At 57.1% G+C, this 17,208-nt stretch overlaps 2 protein-coding genes across 2 annotated transcripts in view; both read right to left on the reverse strand.

Moving 5' to 3' along the window:
* Window positions 1-17,208, reverse strand: part of LOC119104463 (5-phosphohydroxy-L-lysine phospho-lyase) — a gene marked incomplete in the record, with an annotated part of 55,788 nt that overhangs the window by 7,414 nt on the left and 31,166 nt on the right.
* Window positions 9,317-16,519, reverse strand: LOC119104464 (uncharacterized). The gene is made up of 5 exons (XM_037228180.1): window positions 16,439-16,519; window positions 12,385-12,526; window positions 11,441-11,591; window positions 10,484-10,621; window positions 9,317-9,599 (listed from the first exon to the last, which is right to left on the reverse strand). The coding sequence occupies exons 2-5, from the start codon at window positions 12,499-12,501 to the stop codon at window positions 9,424-9,426; spliced, it is 582 nt and encodes a 193-aa protein (XP_037084075.1). The 5' UTR covers window positions 12,502-12,526; window positions 16,439-16,519; the 3' UTR covers window positions 9,317-9,423.

The following is a 17,208-nucleotide window of genomic DNA, read 5'->3' on the forward strand; positions in this document are numbered from 1 at the left end:
CCTCCCTTTCCCTCTCTCTCTCCCTCCCTTTCCCTCTCTCCCTCCCCCCCAGGTCATTATCATCACCCGGTACCTAAATCCGCCTCACCACTCCTTGGAAGCCTGGTACATCCCCGATACGCCGCCGGAGGGCAGGCTACCTCAGCACCGCACCCTGAAAAATCGCCCGCTCGTCCGGAGCTCGGGCACGCTACTTACCTGCATTTCAAAACGGCAGCCACTGTGAGCCCCAGTGCTGCGCCCAACATTCCAATCTACTACGTCAACCAGTAGCCCGCTTCAAACGGATGCCCGGGCTACCCACCCAAACAGCATCCCCATTTCTCTACTGCGGCACGCCATGTTCCGTGTATCTGCTAGTGTGTTAGCTCGAATAATCATTGTTTTTCTTGAATAGGGTTGCAAGCAGATGGAACTAAGTTGGCTTTTTCTGTTTCTTTTTTTGCAAGGTGAGCCGTCCAGCCCGACCAACTCACGCTCTAAGAGCTCATATCTGCAGCCGCTCGTCGCAGGCTCGTGCAGTTTTGAGCGACAAGAAGTGCTGCTCTTTAAACGCTACGCTGGATAATTTGTTAGGCATTTTCTTGCAAAGCATTTTAGCAGACGGGCGTTTCATGCTATATTGTTAGATCAACGAGATTGCATCTCTCCATAACATTAACATGGAAAAGATGAAGTTTTCAAACGGCGCCAAACTAGTTGGAAGACATGAATCGAAAACGGGTCCAGATGTCAGCGACCTGACGTCAGAGGAGATGGAGAACATGAGTCGAAAACGGGTTCAGATGCCAGCGACCTGACGTCAGAGCGGATGGGGACTAACAAGCTCCGACTGAGAGCGAGGACAATCGCTACGTTAAACGTCTGGGTCGGCGTGTGCGCTTGGTTACGCGCTCTCATGGGCAAACCGCGGGCTCGTCTGCCTTTGGAGTGGCCAAGGCCCGATGTCAGCTCTCAGCGACCGGGCCAAACGAGGACGAGACTTAATTGGCCGGCGGAGTCGAACGCACTGGCTGTAACTTACGCATGCTAAGATGAACGCTGCAGCTCACCAGCAACACTGAGCAGATGGTAAGACAGCCGGAGGCGCCTAGCCACAGGTGCGCCACTAGTCGTCCAGGAAAGCGGACGATGTCACATCTCCTGCAGCAATTTCGAATATGAGAGGTTGTTGGCTGAGCCGGGAGAGAGAGGCTCGGCAAAAGCCCGCAGGGTTTGTTTTTTCGTAAGCTTTCGTTCCGGAAGATCTGCGTTTTTCGCAATGCTTGGAAATTGGTATTCTCGCCACATTGCCAACACCGTGAATGATTCGCATGTTCATCATCAAATCATTGATTCAATTTTCAAGACTGGCCCGAGTCGCGCTGCCGTTCATAGGTAAAAGGCCTCTGAGCGCCACTAATTATAGCTGTTAAGCCTTTTTTGCCCTTGGTCGGCAGCATAGCAAGCACATTTTCAGTGGATGTGGTTTGTGACTCACCGTCCGAATGCTTCAGTGTCTATGTGTTGACATTCTCCCACATGGTAACTACTGGCCAGCTCTCACCTGTCTTCTCGTTCGGCTCGTCTCGCGCCGCACCTTGGGTCCTGCTGACCGTTGTCGTGCACTGTTGTTCAATCCAGCGCGGTCTGCTGTCACCGACCATTGTACGGTGGATGAGCCGATCCAACATCAAGAGGCCAGCGGGAGCGTGTGCACACGATATTAATGGGAAAATTGCTGGCTCATGCTGATTATCCTTGATGGAGCTTAGACGAGCTTTTGCGCACAGACAAGTTTGTGATGTTTATATAACCGCCGTTTGGTTCCACCATTGAAAGCTGATGTCACTGGGTGCGATTAAGCCAGGGTAGCGTGCGCTTTCTAATTACCTTGGCGGCGTGCCCGCATGCTCAAGACCTTTGAAGGAGGGTCAGGATCAGGAAGGAGCGGTGACGAGCGGCCACAGTCCTACAGCATCCGCGTCCGTGCTTGTCCGCATGCCGCCATGCAAGACTAAGGTTGAAAGGCCGCTGGAGCCTGGCATGACTCAGCCTGAATGGCTGTCGGCCGTGTTACGTGTGATGCCACATGAGGCATGTGACCGATTAGCTGATGAAACAGCCGCAGCCTTCAGACAACAGCTGGCGACGCGCCGTCGCCGCCGTGGTTGGCGGCGACGGCGCGTCACCAGGCGGCGCCTGGCATCGTTTCCGTCGGCGGAGGCCGTGGCGGCACGGCGCACTGTACTGCGTTGATCCCGCGGGCCGGCTGCACAGGAATGCGCCGATGATGCGACGGGCTGGCCGGCGTCACGCGACTTCAGCGGAGCCGGCCGCCGGGCTGAGCCGTGTCATTAGGCTCTAACGGCCCGCCGGAGCTGCCGCGCGCTCGGCGGCCGCCGCGGCCGGCGGGGATCCGGCTACGTGGTGATCAGGCTCGCGGGGCGGCTCATCTCGGCGGCCGATCAGGGCGCTGGAGGGAACAGGGCCTCAGCTGCGGTCGACGCACCCGAAAGTTCCCAAGAGTCCGCGGCAGGGTGGGCGCCTAGTTCGCGTGACCGGCGCGCTTCTCCTGGACTTGTTGAATCTTGTACGGCGGCGATTCGTCGTGTGCTGGTGTTTAGGAAATTGACGCCATCTCAAAGTCCGTGCGATAGTCGTCGACATGGCTTCGGTTTAGCCGTCTCACAGAGGCATGCGTGTTGTATGAGCTCTAATGATGCCTCCGTTGCGGCTGTGCGCTAAGATGTGGCGATTTACCGACAGACTGATCCGGTGTCTCGTCTTCTAGTGCCATTTATTTTTTCGCGACAGTTGTTGATTAATGGAACGCGCCTTTGAAATGGCAGGTGTTTCGTCCCTGCACTGATCCTCGCTGTCCAAAGTTTACGATTCAGCCGGAAATCCCTGTTGCGTGACGCCTGAAGGCAGCTCTGATCCATGCCTCCGACTTCTGAGAAGTCATCGTTTTTTTTGCATCTGCGGGGAGTGCTGTATTAGTTCACTCTCCAAGTGCAAGTGGGTTGTCGGAGGTCGAAAACATTTTCGACAAAAGGACAGGCAGCGGGCGGTTTTTCCTAGATTCTTTCACAGTGTCATTTAGCTGCACGTAGCGACGGCTGGCAGCCGGTCTGGGCGCTAGATCCAACAGCTAGCGATGCGCACGGGGCGAGGAGCATGTACAGCGTCAGCTGAAACAGCCTTGTGTATCACCCTGAACTTTGCCCGGATCCTCTTTCGTGTGCAGTAAGCCACGCGAGCTTGCAGCACACGAGGGGCCGATCTAGTTGTGCGATGGATCATATGGTATCTCAGGACAGTATTCAGGGAAACGAAGCATACAAATATGAGGCCACTATCACGAGAATTAAACGAAAAAAACATGTTGAGGCGTTAATTTTCTTCGAAGGAGTTCAGGGCAGTGACGATTTGAAGAACGCTTTGACTTTGTGAGGGGTTATCTTCTTCGATGTGTGCGTTGCTAGGCTGTGTTTGCAAGGCCCGTGTGTACCGGCGATATATTACGTGGTCTACTGACGTACATGCTCGACTTCCACTAACGTGATTGTCGCAAAGACACTTACGCGACCTGTTGTGCAGATTGCAAAAGTTCACCTCTACTGAGGTGCTGACTTACCTCATACCCTTAGATGACGTCAATTATATACGTAATTGGCGTAAATGGAGTATATTCCGACCAGCACTCGTCACGTTTACCAAGCGCTTAATTGCTGGTGTTTGCAGAAGCTTTTTGCCGTTATCCTGCAGTTTTCAGGCCAACTTGCAACGGAATTGATGTGAAACCCCTGCGAAAAATCACGACGTTCACAATGAATATCTCACTCGCATATCTTTTATGCTCCAGGATCTCCCATTCTAGAAATGGCATCTGTGCCTGCAAAGAAAGCCTGCACTGCACCGAAACATCTGCCGCATGATTTGGGCTGTAAAAATTGCGATAGAAAACTAAGACATAATGGAGTAGAGACTGTCGCAGCGCCGCGCATCCAGGCGCATTCGTCGTGTCTGCGTGGTGGGCGGCCGGTGACCCCTGGCCGTGCCCTCTCCGGCAGGCTGAAGGACGCGCGCATCATCACGGCCACGCTGGCGCCCGACGACAACGTGCTCCAGCTGACGCCGCCCATGTGCTTCACCATGTCGAACGCGCGCACCTTCGTGACGACTCTGGAGCGGGTGCTGAACGACCTGGCGAGCAGCGCGCCGTGCCAGAGCGGCAGCAACGGGTCAGTGTCGGGCCGGTCAGTATCGAGCCGGTGACTGGTCAGTGTCGGGCCTGCGACGGGTCAGTGTCGGGCCGGCGGCGCTCCATTGTCGGGCCGGTCAGTATCGAGCCGGTGACTGGTCAGTGTCGGGCCTGTGACGGGTCAGTGTCGGGCCGGCGGCGCTCCATTGTCGGGCCGGTCAGTATCGAGCCGGTGACAGATCAGTGTCGGACCTGCGACGGGCGAGGTTCGGGCCCGCGACAGGTCAGTACCGGGCCGATGACGGATCAGAGTCGGGCCGGTGTCGGATCGCAAGTCGGCTTGGTGGCCAGGTGTACTAGCGGGGAGGAGGGATTGCTCCCCGGGTTGGTAGGATGGCTAGACGAATCGGTCGGAGATTCCCCGCTGTCTGACTCCAGCTGCGCCCGCTCCAGCCCCTGTCCGCGGCCCCCGTTCGAGCCCCAGCCCCGCTGTTTCAGCTCTGGTCCAGAGACGGTCGAGGAGCTGATGGCGGGAGAGCCGTTGGACGCGGCCTGCTCGTCGGCGCACGGCTCCACCCAGGCCCAGGCCGACGCCGACGCTGTCGAGGAGCAGGAGCTCGCCGCCAAGCGACGCCGCGTCTACGAGGAGGTCGACTAGGCCGCGCACCGGGACCAGGCTGCACTGCTGGATGCGTAAAGATGTGGACTAGACAGCCGAGCTGGACCAGGGTACACCGCCGGACGTGTGAGATGTGGACTAGGGAACCGCCGGACTTTGAGGTGGTCCGTCTACTGGCTGTGTATGATGCGAAAGACCTGGGCGTCATCGGCGTCCCCAGGGGAGGGCAGGGGTGGACGAACGCGCCGCCTGGCCACGCGCCGGGCTGAAGACCCGTAAGAGCGGACCGAGGGCTTGGGAGTGAAGCCAGATACCCGGCGAGACGGCCACGGGCAAGGTTGGTGGGGTCTGTGAGCAGGGAGAGGGGAGGGCTGGTTCAGCGCGCGGCCCTAGTCGGGCCGGCATGTGGCCGTCTGGACATCGGACGCCGCGGCATAGGCCGGGCACGCCCCCAGAAGCCGCCACTGTCTTATAAAGACGGGGCGCGGGCCGGCCCCTGCCGAGGCTCCGTTGTCTTGGCGGGGCTCTGCGGAGGCCCCGGCGTCTGGGCCGGGCCCTGCCGAGGCTCTGGCGTCTGGACCGGGCCCTGCCCAGACTCCGGTGTCCCGGGGACCGTGTTTGCTGGTGCTCCTCTCGCGCCTCTGACATGCCCAGACGCGGCGCTCAGGGCTCAGACGGGGCCGGCGCGGACGGGTCCACATTAGGCGTGGACGGGTCCACATCAGGCGTGGACGGGTCCACATCAAGCGCGGACGGGTCGACATCATGCGTGGACGGGTCCACATCAGGCGTTGTCGGGTCCACATCAAGCGTGGACGGGTCCACATCAGGCGTGGACGGGTCGCTAAAGCGGGTGACACCCGGGCTGTGATTGGGCGTGCGGGCGGCGCCGGTGACGGGTGGCCGCGGGCGCGTGTGGCGGTCGCCGGCACGGTCCCGGACGCGGGACGCGTGCCGGGGGACCCCCCGTGATATCATGTTAACAAGCGCCGGGACTAGTACGCCCGGCGCGGTACCACTAACCACGCTAGTGTTCTGCCACCACCCGTGTTGTGCCCATAACCCAGGAGCGGAATCAAACTTCGCTTCGGCGGAGATCGCGAACACCTAAAGGGTGTCGAGTGATAGTTAACGGTTGTTGTGCACAAGTGATGCGTTTAGAGAAGGAACTCAAAAAGGTTGAAATTGTAGTTTCTCTGTGGTTTGATGACATTTTGTTCAGCGTTGTAAAAGACTGAGGACGTTAGGAAGTCTAGGGAACAAAGTAGGAGATGGTAAGCTGTTTCGTTATGTATCGCATAGGAGCTCTGGGATACCCAGCATTCTGATCGTCTTGCCTTGTACAGGCCACGTTGTTTTGATGCGAATGAGTGCCGTCAGACGGTGACCATCCAGCGCGCAGCAGGGTTGGTGCAACAGGTTTTTTTGAAGCGCGGATTTCCTGAGAAGTATTTCTATATGCGTGACTAACTGCGTAACCTCTACCAGCGCCGACTGGCGGCATGCAGTCATTGCCTTATTCTGTGACCTCGGTGGTCGCGAACCGTATGAACCCTGGGTGCGGTCCTTTAAGGGGTCAAGCGGGCAGCGATTTATGCGGCAGGTAGCCCGCACTGGCGAGCGCGTGGCCTCATCCCCCGCCCCCCCCCCCCCCGCTTCTTCCGGTGATACTGTTTGACGTAGCTCCATAGTCGCGAGTACACTGGCTGATTTTAGATGTCTTGTGCCACAGCCACATGCAGTCTGTCATTTTTAGCTGTATCACGGATCACGTCCCCTCCTTGACATGAAGTGACGTGCCGAGGTTGTCGGAGGTCACTGACCCAAGTTGAACGCTAGTTGTGAGCGGTAGTAGTCGTCTTTATGAAACCTTGGTGGTTGGCTGTAGCGGTATGTAGTTCTGGCACCTGGCCTTCCGTCCTGTCAGTTTCTCCCAAAGACGTCAGGGCCACTGACGCAAGCTCGCTTCGTGTCCGTGTTTTTCGTAACGCACGCTTAGAAGCGCACACGTTTCTAGGGGAAGTTCTGAGGCAAATTTTACGCTTGTCGAGTGATTTGCCGCAGGCATTATATAGCGCAACTCGTTTTACAGATTTAACATTTAACGTTAGTCTCACTTGTAAGTGCCATTTTATGTATAGTCATAGATGTATACCCCGGTGGTGCAATTTAAGCACAAGTGGTTAACCGCAGTATTTTTGGATCAACAGGCTGCTTAGGGTTACACCAGATATAAAGAGCGGACTGTGGGTGTTAGCACGATAGCAAGGATGGTAGTGAGCGGATGGATTGACGTGATGGCCCAAGTCTTGACGTCAGACGTCAGGCGCGGAAATAACACCAGCCAATGGTGCTCAGAGTGACCAGGGCTGTGTGACGTGATGACCCAAGCCTCGACGTCAGACGTCAGGCGCAGGAATAACACCAGCCGGTGGTGCTCAGAGTGACTAAGGTTGTGTGACGTGATGGCCCAAGCCTCGACGTCAGACGTCAGGCGCGGAAATAACACCAGCCAATGGTGCTCAGTGACCAGGGCTTTGTGACGTGATGACCCAAGCCTCGACGTCGGACGTCAGGCGCGTCAGGCGCAGAAATAACACCAGCCGATGGTGGCTGTGTGACGTGATGACCCAAGCCTCGACGTCAGACGTCAGGCGCAAAAATAACACCAGCCGATGGTGCTCAGAGTGGCCAGGGCTGTGTAATGGTTTGATCTGTAGCAGATCAGGGATATGTTTGATGTGCAGGTCTGGCGGGGTGCGCTGAGCTTCGTTTGCCAAATCATTTGCTTGAACCGTACGCGTGCCGATCCTGATGACGTGTTTGGCGCGCGGGACGACAGGGTGCTTGCATAGGAACTCGCTTCTACGTTCGCGTTCTTTTTTCGCTGTGGGCGGATGACTGTTGGCGCGCTGCAAGTGCTTCGGTGATTGTCGCGCCGTGGGCCAGGTTGGAGCACGTCGTGTCACGTTTTCTCCCGCGCCCCAGCGTGCGTCGCGCGGGCCCTTCGCTCCTCAAACCCACAACGGAACCGGTCGCGAGTGAGGATGTGACCGTGTCAAAGCAAAGCGAGCTTTCTGGTCGTTGTAGCTTGTATAGTTGTTTCATAAGTGCGGAGCCATTATCAGATCGTGAGAAAGAGTTTGGATGCCAACCTGCGACGAATGCTGTGTTCAGTGTTCCTGCCAAATATTTCGTGACTTGTGATGACACGTTGCCCGACGTTTTCGTGGCTGAATGTGAAATTGAGCTTATATGCAGGGTTTTGTTTCCGTTTACACGCGTAGTAATACACATGCATTTTTGCAATCTTTAAACATGTGTTCCAGCCGGAGAATCCGGGCCAGCAGCCGAGACGGAAAGCGCGGAGTCGTGCTCCTCTGGGCCGGCTCCGAAACACTGCGATCCTTCCACCGCGTCTATCAGCCATCCAAACCGGCTGAGCACCCGCGTGCCGGTCGGGCGTTACTGGGCCGGGTCACACTCGGGCGGACAGGCCGGTCTCGAGACGCGGCGCCCAAGCGGCAGACCACGGCAGACCACAGACCATCGCCGGAGGCTTGCGCCGTCCAGACTGGGGCCGCTCCAGCGACAGGCCACGGCAGACCACAGACCATCGGTCGGGGCTCGTGTCGTCCGGACTGGGACCGCTCCAGCGACAGACCACGGCAGACCACAGACCATCGGCCGAGGCTCGCGCCGTCCGGACTGGGACCGCTCCAGCGACAGACCACGGCAGACCACAGACCATCGGCCGAGGCTCGCGCCGTCCGGACTGGGGCCGCTCCAGCGACAGACCACGGCAGACCACAGACCATCGGCCGAGGCTCGCGCCGTTCGGACTGGGGCCGCTCCAGCGACAGACCACAGCAGACCACAGACCATCGGCCGAGGCTCGCGCCGTCCGGACCGGGACCACTCCACGGTCCGGCGCACGCGTCTGCACCTGCCGTCGCTTGACCTCACCCCCGGCCCCCAGTTAACGCGCGCGCCACGCCAGCGAGCCGACCCGGGCGCGTCCTCGGCCGGCGGCTCGGCGAGCGGGGGTGCAGCGGCGCGGATGGACGCGTAGCCTCGGACTGTGTCGAACCCATCCCGGACCTGACGCGCGGCCGGGCTCAGCACGCACCTGGCCGAGAGCACACAATCAGGTGGCCGGTGAGCCGCGTGAGGCCAGTGGGCGGGATCGATCAGGTAGGAGAAGCATGCCCGTCCCGCACCGGCGCGGTGCTATTCTGGTCGGTGAAGGCGGCGGCCGGCCGGCGGCGCTGGCCGGCCGTCGGAAGTCGGCGGAGGACGAAGCACGACACGGTCTCGCTCGGCGGTGAGCGCCTGACGGACGCCAACTGCCCTTGCCCACTGCCCCACCGACGGGCGGGGCCTCGGCGGATCAGTGACGCGAGGCCCTCCTGGCGTGTCGAGTATTGAGACCGATGAAGCTGACAGCGGGTGCGGGGACATCGACAGAGCGGTCACGAATCCCCGGGGAAGTTGGCGTCGATACGCAGATATTGATGGCTGGCAGCTGTATTGGACGAAGATCTGATAACCAAACACACACTCAATGCTCAAAAAAGACACGCGCACGAACGACGCGGCCATGTCCTGCACCTGTCGCCTACGATCCCTTCGACTTCCTCTTCTTCTTCCGACTGCTCCCCACGTCTATCACCACAGCGTCTTCTTCAGGCGCCCGCGATTTTCTCTTCTTTTTACTTTTCTTGCCGTCCAACACGTCCAGCGACTGCGCCGCCTCCAGCACCCGCCTGCTCTCCCGCAGTACCTCCTCGTACCCTGTGACAGGGTTGGCAGCTGGGTCAGTCGGCGAAGCTCTCCTTCACAGCCGGGCGACGCGGTAAGGGAAGCACCTCACGAGGTTGGCAGCTGGATCACTGGACGAAGCTGTCGCCGAAGCTCCACAGCCGGTCGGCGCGGTAACACGAACACCCCACACGTGTGTACATCACCACCGCGGCGTGACGCGGGTCGGCGTCAGTTCCCGGGACCGGTCCGGACCGGACCGGACCGCCCGCGGCCTCCATGATCATGCAGTCGTAGCGCACTCCCAGAGGCGTACCGAGGCGGTCCGTTCCCGCCTGCTGCCCGCGGCCGGCCAGCCAGCCAGCCAGCCCACTGTAGTGTGTTACAGGGTGTTCTCGAATCGTCACAAAATAGAGGAGGTAATCACGTCGGCGAACTGCCGAGAGCGGCGTGGGGCCAACACATTTCAGCAGATGACGCGTGCCGAGATCTTTACCATTTGTGTTTAAACTTAAATGCACATCTCGGTCACTCACAAGTGAAAAAGTAGAGGAACAGTGCCAATTACGTATACATACAAATGTGCGAGTGCGTGCGTGCGTGCGTGCGTGCGTGCGTGCGTGCGTGCATGTGCGTGTGTGTGTGTGCGTATGCTTACGCGTGTGTGTGTGCAATAAGGACTCCTTTCATGTAGGGAAAATATAATTTGAAAAACCAGTTACCCACTGATTTAAAAAGATAAGAACACGACACATTTATCGCGCAATATTCAAGACAATAACACTACGGTGCCATGCCCGTGTAGATCAAAGCACGCATTCAGTCATTTAGGGAACCAATGTGACAGAGCGCCGTTGCCATGGCTACACCACAATGATGCCCAGCATGGGATGGCCATTATCTCTGACGTCACTCACCGACGCCCAGCATGGGGTGGCGGTCGGGCCGGACGGCTGGCAGCGGCGGCACGGCTGAGGCCGGCGGCGGCAGCGGGTCGCCGGGGGGCACGTCCAGCCGCTGGTGTACGGTGATCTGACCCCGCAGAGGGACAGGCACTGTGGCGCACCGGAGAGGAGAGTCAGGCTCAGGTCGCGGTCGGAGGGCCCAGCTCAGGTCGCGGTCCGAGGGCCCCAGCTCAGGCCACGGTCGGAGGGCCCAGCTCACGCCACGGTCCGAGGCCTCAGCGCGGTCCGAGGGCCCAGCTCGGATCGCGGTCGGAGGGCCCAGCTCAGGCCACGGTAGGAGGGCCCCAGCTCAGGTCGCGGTCCGAGGGCCCCAGCTCAGGCCACGGTCGGAGGGCCCAGCTCACGCCACGGTCCGAGGCCTCAGCGCGGTCCGAGGGCCCAGCTCGGATCGCGGTCGGAGGGCCCAGCTCAGGCCACGGTAGGAGGGCCCCAGCTCAGGTCGCGGTCCGAGGGCCCCAGCTCAGGTCGCGGTCCGAGGGTCCCAGCTCAGGCCACGGTCGGAGGGCCCAGCTCAGGCCGCGGTCCGAGGGCCCCAGTTCAGTGGACAGGCCCGCCGCGGCTCCCGCCTCGGGGCTGGTCAGCACGCCCCACAGCCAGCACGAGGGCAACACTGCTTTGATGTCGACAACACAAGGCCAGACGGAGTTCCTTGCGTAGTCATACAGTGCCTGGTGACCTATGCCAGAGTTCGACCCCATGAAGCTCAGAACCCACTACAATGGAGCTCACTTCCAACGTTAACTGGCCACAAACTACCGCATCAGCCAGTGCTCATATCAACATCCGCTGGTAACAAAATCGCCTCCATGAAACAGAGAAGCAGGACCGTGGCGGAGGGACCGGGGCCACTCCAGCACGGCTGGAGGGCCCTGGTCCCTCCTGTCACGGCTGGGCCGGCCGGCCGCTCACCGGGCTTCAGCTTCTTGCCCTTCCTGTTGGGCGCCAGCAGGTGGAGGCCGGCCGGCACGAACGCCTCGGCGTTCAGCTCCAGTCCGCCGGAGCGTGAGCTCTTGCCCGAAGACACCGGCAGCTTACAGCCGACCAGCTCCTCCGCGTCCACCTGGCGGCGGCGGCGGCACACAGAGCTTCAGCGTAACGCCGCTAGAGGCCGGTCTACACAGACAAGCACTCGCTTGAACGAACATTCAGCTGGTTCCGCGCGCGCCAAGTGCGGAGCATTTCTATCGCTCACACTGAATGCATTAACAAAGCCAGAGAACGCCAGCCAGCGGGCAGCAGAGCCACACGGGGTGTCCGCCTGCGAAGTCGAAGCATCCTGCTGGTACCCAGACCGGCCGCAGCTCGCTTGATGAAGCAGCCATGTCCTTATCACGTAACGACAAAAACCCATCACCTAGCCGGATGTTTGTCGCAAGTAAAGGAAATATCATAAAAGCACCGAAAACGACAAACATTTCCCCCGGATCACATCCGTAAAAACCGCAGCACGCAGACGGCAGTTGTCAACAGTCTTTCCGCACACAACAACTGCTTCTGTGTCATTTCGACATGGCGCTCCCTGAGAAGGAAACACACTTCGGCATTTACCGCACATTGGCTATGAAATTCACGACTTTGTGCACCCGGCCGAGATAGCACGCGGCGACCCCGTCTCAGCCTGAGAGGCGGTGCACGATGTGGGGAAATACATGGATCTGGATAAGAAGTTTGTGGGCTTCAAGTGTGAGATGATGACGACTTATGTATAGTCAGAACAGGACGGAGTTCCACTTTTTGACTAATTTGGATGTGTGCTTCTCCGCACATCATTTGCGGCATTCACCACACATCGCACATTTCATCACCGTCCCTGTGCGGCCGGGGTCGGTGCGCCGGTGAGCTGTGTTTTGTACCTGCGGGCTGAGCCGGACGAGCCAGAGCTCCAGGTGGTCCTGATCGCTGAGCTCCTCCTGACTCAGAGGACCAGGCGACTTCAGCTGCTCGAACTTGGCACTCTCCGCCTCCTCCATGATCAGCTCGCCGACGTACAGCCAGCTGAGGGCACGCACGCAGCGTCAGTCGGTGGGAACACTGCAGGATCGAACAATGCATATATTGCTTGAAAGTAAGCAGGTGCTGCGTGAATAACTCGGATGGAAAAGGCCTTTCTGCTCCGGTTTTCTAACGGGGTAGGCCTAAGGGATCTGATGTTGGGAGAGCCAACTGTCAATATTTCGTGTATGCTCAACGCATATTTCAATGATTGATATCTTAACTTTATTGATACCCCAAATTATCCATGTTGACAGCTCAACCAGCACCTCTCGGACATTAAAGGTGTACTTTATCAGCGTGCAAATTCATCATTACACATACTCACATGCTACGCTTGACATACATACATAAACGCAGATTACTTCCAAGACACTTATCATTTTCATGTAACATATCAAGCAGTCTGAATCATATAATTCTTAAACCAGTCAAAAGTTACCTAAGAAAACAGATCAAATTCGAGCCACGTCTTTACCTCCAGCGTGTAATGCCTTGCTAGGTCACTTGGAGTCATAGCAAGACCTCTCGCTGTCGTCCACTTTTAAGACCTTATACACACGATATTCACGTACAGTGGACCTGTCCTGAAAGCTCAGCTGGTTACAGCACCTCTCTTTGAGTTCACCCGCCCGTAGTAGATGGGTTCGCGTTGTTTTGTGGCAGCGGCAGCGTTAAAGGTCAGGTGACGTCAGAGGGCAGGACAGAGCGCGCCGAGCGTTACGGTAGGCTAAGCTTTAACCGCAAAGTCCTGTTTGCTCACATGGAATTTCAGGATCGGATGGTGAGGTCATGGCTCATGAATAAAGTACTGCTTGGCATGGGCATTCCCAACATACATCAAGTGGAAAGGTTTAGATCAAATATAAAAAAATGGTGTTGTAACGTTCCGTAGTATTTGGAGCGAGTTATTTGTGTAGACCAGGTAGACATAAACATATCGGTATATACATTACTGGCCTGATAGACAAATCCTCTTTAGATGGCTGGTGGTTATAGCATCTGTCTAACAAGTCAGTCTACCAGTTGCAGGAGTGTAGCTTCAAAACCCGAACCCTTTAGAAAGGCTACCAATCGCATGACTTTAGCTTCAAAACCAGAGCCTTCTAAAAGCATTACACATCCAGACAACCAAGCCGATAGCTACAAATCACAACACATGCTATCGCCCTGCAGCCCGGAAAACCCAACCATCATCACCACCAATCTGAAGCAGATGACGTCGAAACAGCCGCACCTGCTCGTGTCGGCCGCCAAGTGGTACGGAAGCCACCTGCGCGTCATCAGAGTAGCCTACATCGGCTACATACATGCACTGTGCGGCTACGTCGCTGCCGTCTTCGACCTACACTGCACCTCATCGGCGACAGAGGAGCTGGACGCCGAGCAGACCAGGTGCGCCAGGCTCATCACAGGACGCCGAGCAGACCAGGTGCGCCAGGCTCATCACAGGACGCCGAGCAGACCAGGTATGCCAGGCTCATCACAGGACGCCGAGCAAACCAGGTGCGCCAGTCTCATCACTGGACGCCCAGCCAGATCAGGTGCGCCAGGCTCATCAGCGGACGCCGAGCAGACCAGGTGCGCCAGACTCATCACTGGACACCGAGCAGACCAGGTGCGCCAGGCTCATCAGCGGACGCCGAGCAGACCAGGTGCGCCAGGCTCATCACTGGACACCGAGCAGACCAGGTGCGCCAGGCTCATCACTGGACACCGAGCAGACCAGGTGCGCCAGACTCATCACTGGACACCGAGCAGACCAGGTGCGCCAGGCTCATCAGCGGACGCCGAGCAGACCAGGTGCGCCAGGCTCACCACTGGACGCCGAGCAAGCAGACCAGGTGCGCCAGGCTCACCGCTGGACGCCGAGCAAGCAGACCAGGTGCGCCAGGCTCACCACTGACTACGTCCGAGGATCACCGGGAGAGGCGCTGTCTCCTGAGAGGCGCTGAGGTGCATCCAGGTGCTCACCAGGTGCATCCATCGCTGTTGGCCAAGCAGATGGCGGTGATGGAGCGCCAGCATGCGACCCGCCTATCGACCTCTGACCAGGGCGGGGACCTGCCGCCCACCGAGCCCACCTCGGCGCCTGAGACACCGAGCGCACCAAGTCCACGGTTCGTGGTGGATCTGCCCACCCCAACCAAGCAGATAGAGCCAGCTCACAAAGACGATGTGCGCGACACACTGCGCGTGCGAGTTGGTGTGCTGGTCCAGCTCCTCGCCAGCGCCAAGACACCATGTGCGCGACACACTGTGCGTGCGAGTTGGTGTGCTGGTCCAGCTCCTCGCCAGCGCCAAGACACTATGTGCGCGACACACTGCGCGTGCGAGTTGGTGTGCTGGTCCAGCTCCTCGCCAGCGCCAAGACACCATGTGCGCGACACACTGTGCGTGCCTCCCGCTGGGACAGCCGTCTGAGGGCGGGGTCTGAAGAGGCCTAAGGGCTGATCCTGAAGAAGTCTGACAGCTGAGTTTGCATCAGCCTGAGAGCTAGGTCTGAGGAAGTCTGAAAGCTTATTCTGTAGCAGTCTGATAACCAAGTCTGCAGTAATCAGAGGGCCAAGGTCACAGAAATCTGGGGCCAGAGTTAGTTGCGATCCATGACTCACTGGCTGACTCTGCAAACTTTCAGTCACCAGACCAGCAGTCCACATGTCAGATTCACATCATGATAGACTACAAGTTGGCCTGCAGCTGCTGTAGCAGAGAACCTCGCTACAGACCCCTACACTATGATATGGGGGAAACCTACACAGCAGTATGCAGACTGTTGCATGCCATGGAGGACAGGTCATGACATTCACACTGTAGTAGATGCCTCATCATGCAAGGATCTGTAGCCATGAGGATACAGACCACATGGCTGCTAAAGCCACAACTGAGAACTGGGGAGCCATCCCTATCAATCTGGCTAGCATGCACAGTGTTGTCCAGTGCAGTGTGATGGAGCTGGCCTGAACATATAGGCTGGGCCATACAGGTATGGAGCTCACATCCTTTTCTGTCTTCAGCCTGGCATTGTCAGCAGAGAACCAAAGGTTCAGAGCAATTCCATGGGCAGACCTTGACCATGGACAGACTCTGACTGTTGTGGAGAGATGCAACTGTATCCCTTGTTTCCAATATCTGTGTAGGGGCTTTGGAACTGCAGGAGAAGAATTGACTACATACATACATGTATATACACACACACACACACAATATATATATAATATATTATATTATATATATATATATTCAGATTATGTGATTGATGACAAAATCGGTGTAGCATGAGGCATGTGCAGACGTTTAAAGCAAGGCAATTGCTGGGTTGACTGCGTGGTATAGCATGAAGATCAAACCCAAATGCCTGGTATCAGGGCCCATGTTCAATTACCCTTAACTTGTTGGGCTGTGCCACATGCTTCAGCAAACCAAAAAGAAGAAAGCCAAATGCCCCAAAAATGCTCACCCAACCTACCCACCAATTATCAGTCACATCAGTGCCATGTTTCATAGCGTGGCAGCTCCTGTGAATGCTATCACAGTACCACATATTATTTTAATTTGCAATGGTAACATCATTAAAATGCTAATGTTTTCTGATGCTTGCTGATAAACTGTCATCCAAAGAAGTCTAAAATAGTTGTCTTAGAAATTACCATATTCTGAAAGGCACTGCAAGCCTCATGTACCAACCAGATAATTAGGTAAATCAAACCCCCAAGCATCAAAAGGATAAGATCTTCATATGCCTGAACAATCCAAGTGATGTAGGCTCGGTCATTAAGTCAATACCTCAAATCAGCAACACGCCATTTGCGATGTCGTTGCTTGTCCGTTGACGTCAAACACGCAAGTTAAATACGCGAGGCCCAGGTAATTAGAACACAAGTTGACGGTGATCCCAGCCAAATCATCTCTCACCTGCACTAAAATCAAGCAGCGCTGGTGGCTCGACTGCGACCAATGCAGGAAAACAGCACCGCAACCAAAACAGTTCCCGACACCACCCGAGGTCCACGCTTGGAACCGCAATGCTCGCTGCGTCATATTTGAGTCAACGGCGTCTTTCTGAGTTCAACACAATCCATTTCCTTAAATTGCTGTCTTTCTGGCAAGGGGTGGGAGGAGGAGAGGTGGCACAGAGCCACGCCCTCTCATTGGGACCCAAAGGAACCATGGGCTACGAAAGGGCCCATTGTCGGCCGAACAGACGCAGTTTTTCCACACAGAACGCAACACAATTAGATGCATTTGAGCTGCCAAGCAACAAAGAACAGTCGTAAGCAAAAGTGAAGGGTCCACGAGAAGACACATGTTATCCTCCACTGATTAGGACGGTGGTGATTGCTAGGTTCTGAGGCTCATTGCGCCATCCAGAGGCCCTGCGCTGTTTTTGGGGACCTACACGCAGGGTCAATCCGATCGTTAAGGAACCTTATACGTTGCTCTTGATTGCCTCGCATTTGTTCGGAGAGCACCACGCTGTTAATGGGGCCCTTCCTGCTAACGTTCCGGCGCATTTTTGTAAATCAGGGACCTTCCACGGGTTCTTTCACCTTGCCCGAAAGGCTTTGTGCTTCAAGCTGAGCCCTCCCCCCCGCCCCCAAGCCAACCTGCCGGGGTATTCTCAATTGCTCAGGGGCCTTTCACGCTGGTCTCGGTTAACCTATCGACTCACTCACAATATGCTC

This window comes from Pollicipes pollicipes, unplaced genomic scaffold (assembly GCF_011947565.3).
Source record: "Pollicipes pollicipes isolate AB1234 unplaced genomic scaffold, Ppol_2.1 Scaffold_6052;HRSCAF=7182_pilon_pilon_pilon, whole genome shotgun sequence".
Lineage (NCBI taxonomy): Eukaryota > Metazoa > Arthropoda > Thecostraca > Pollicipedomorpha > Pollicipedidae > Pollicipes > Pollicipes pollicipes.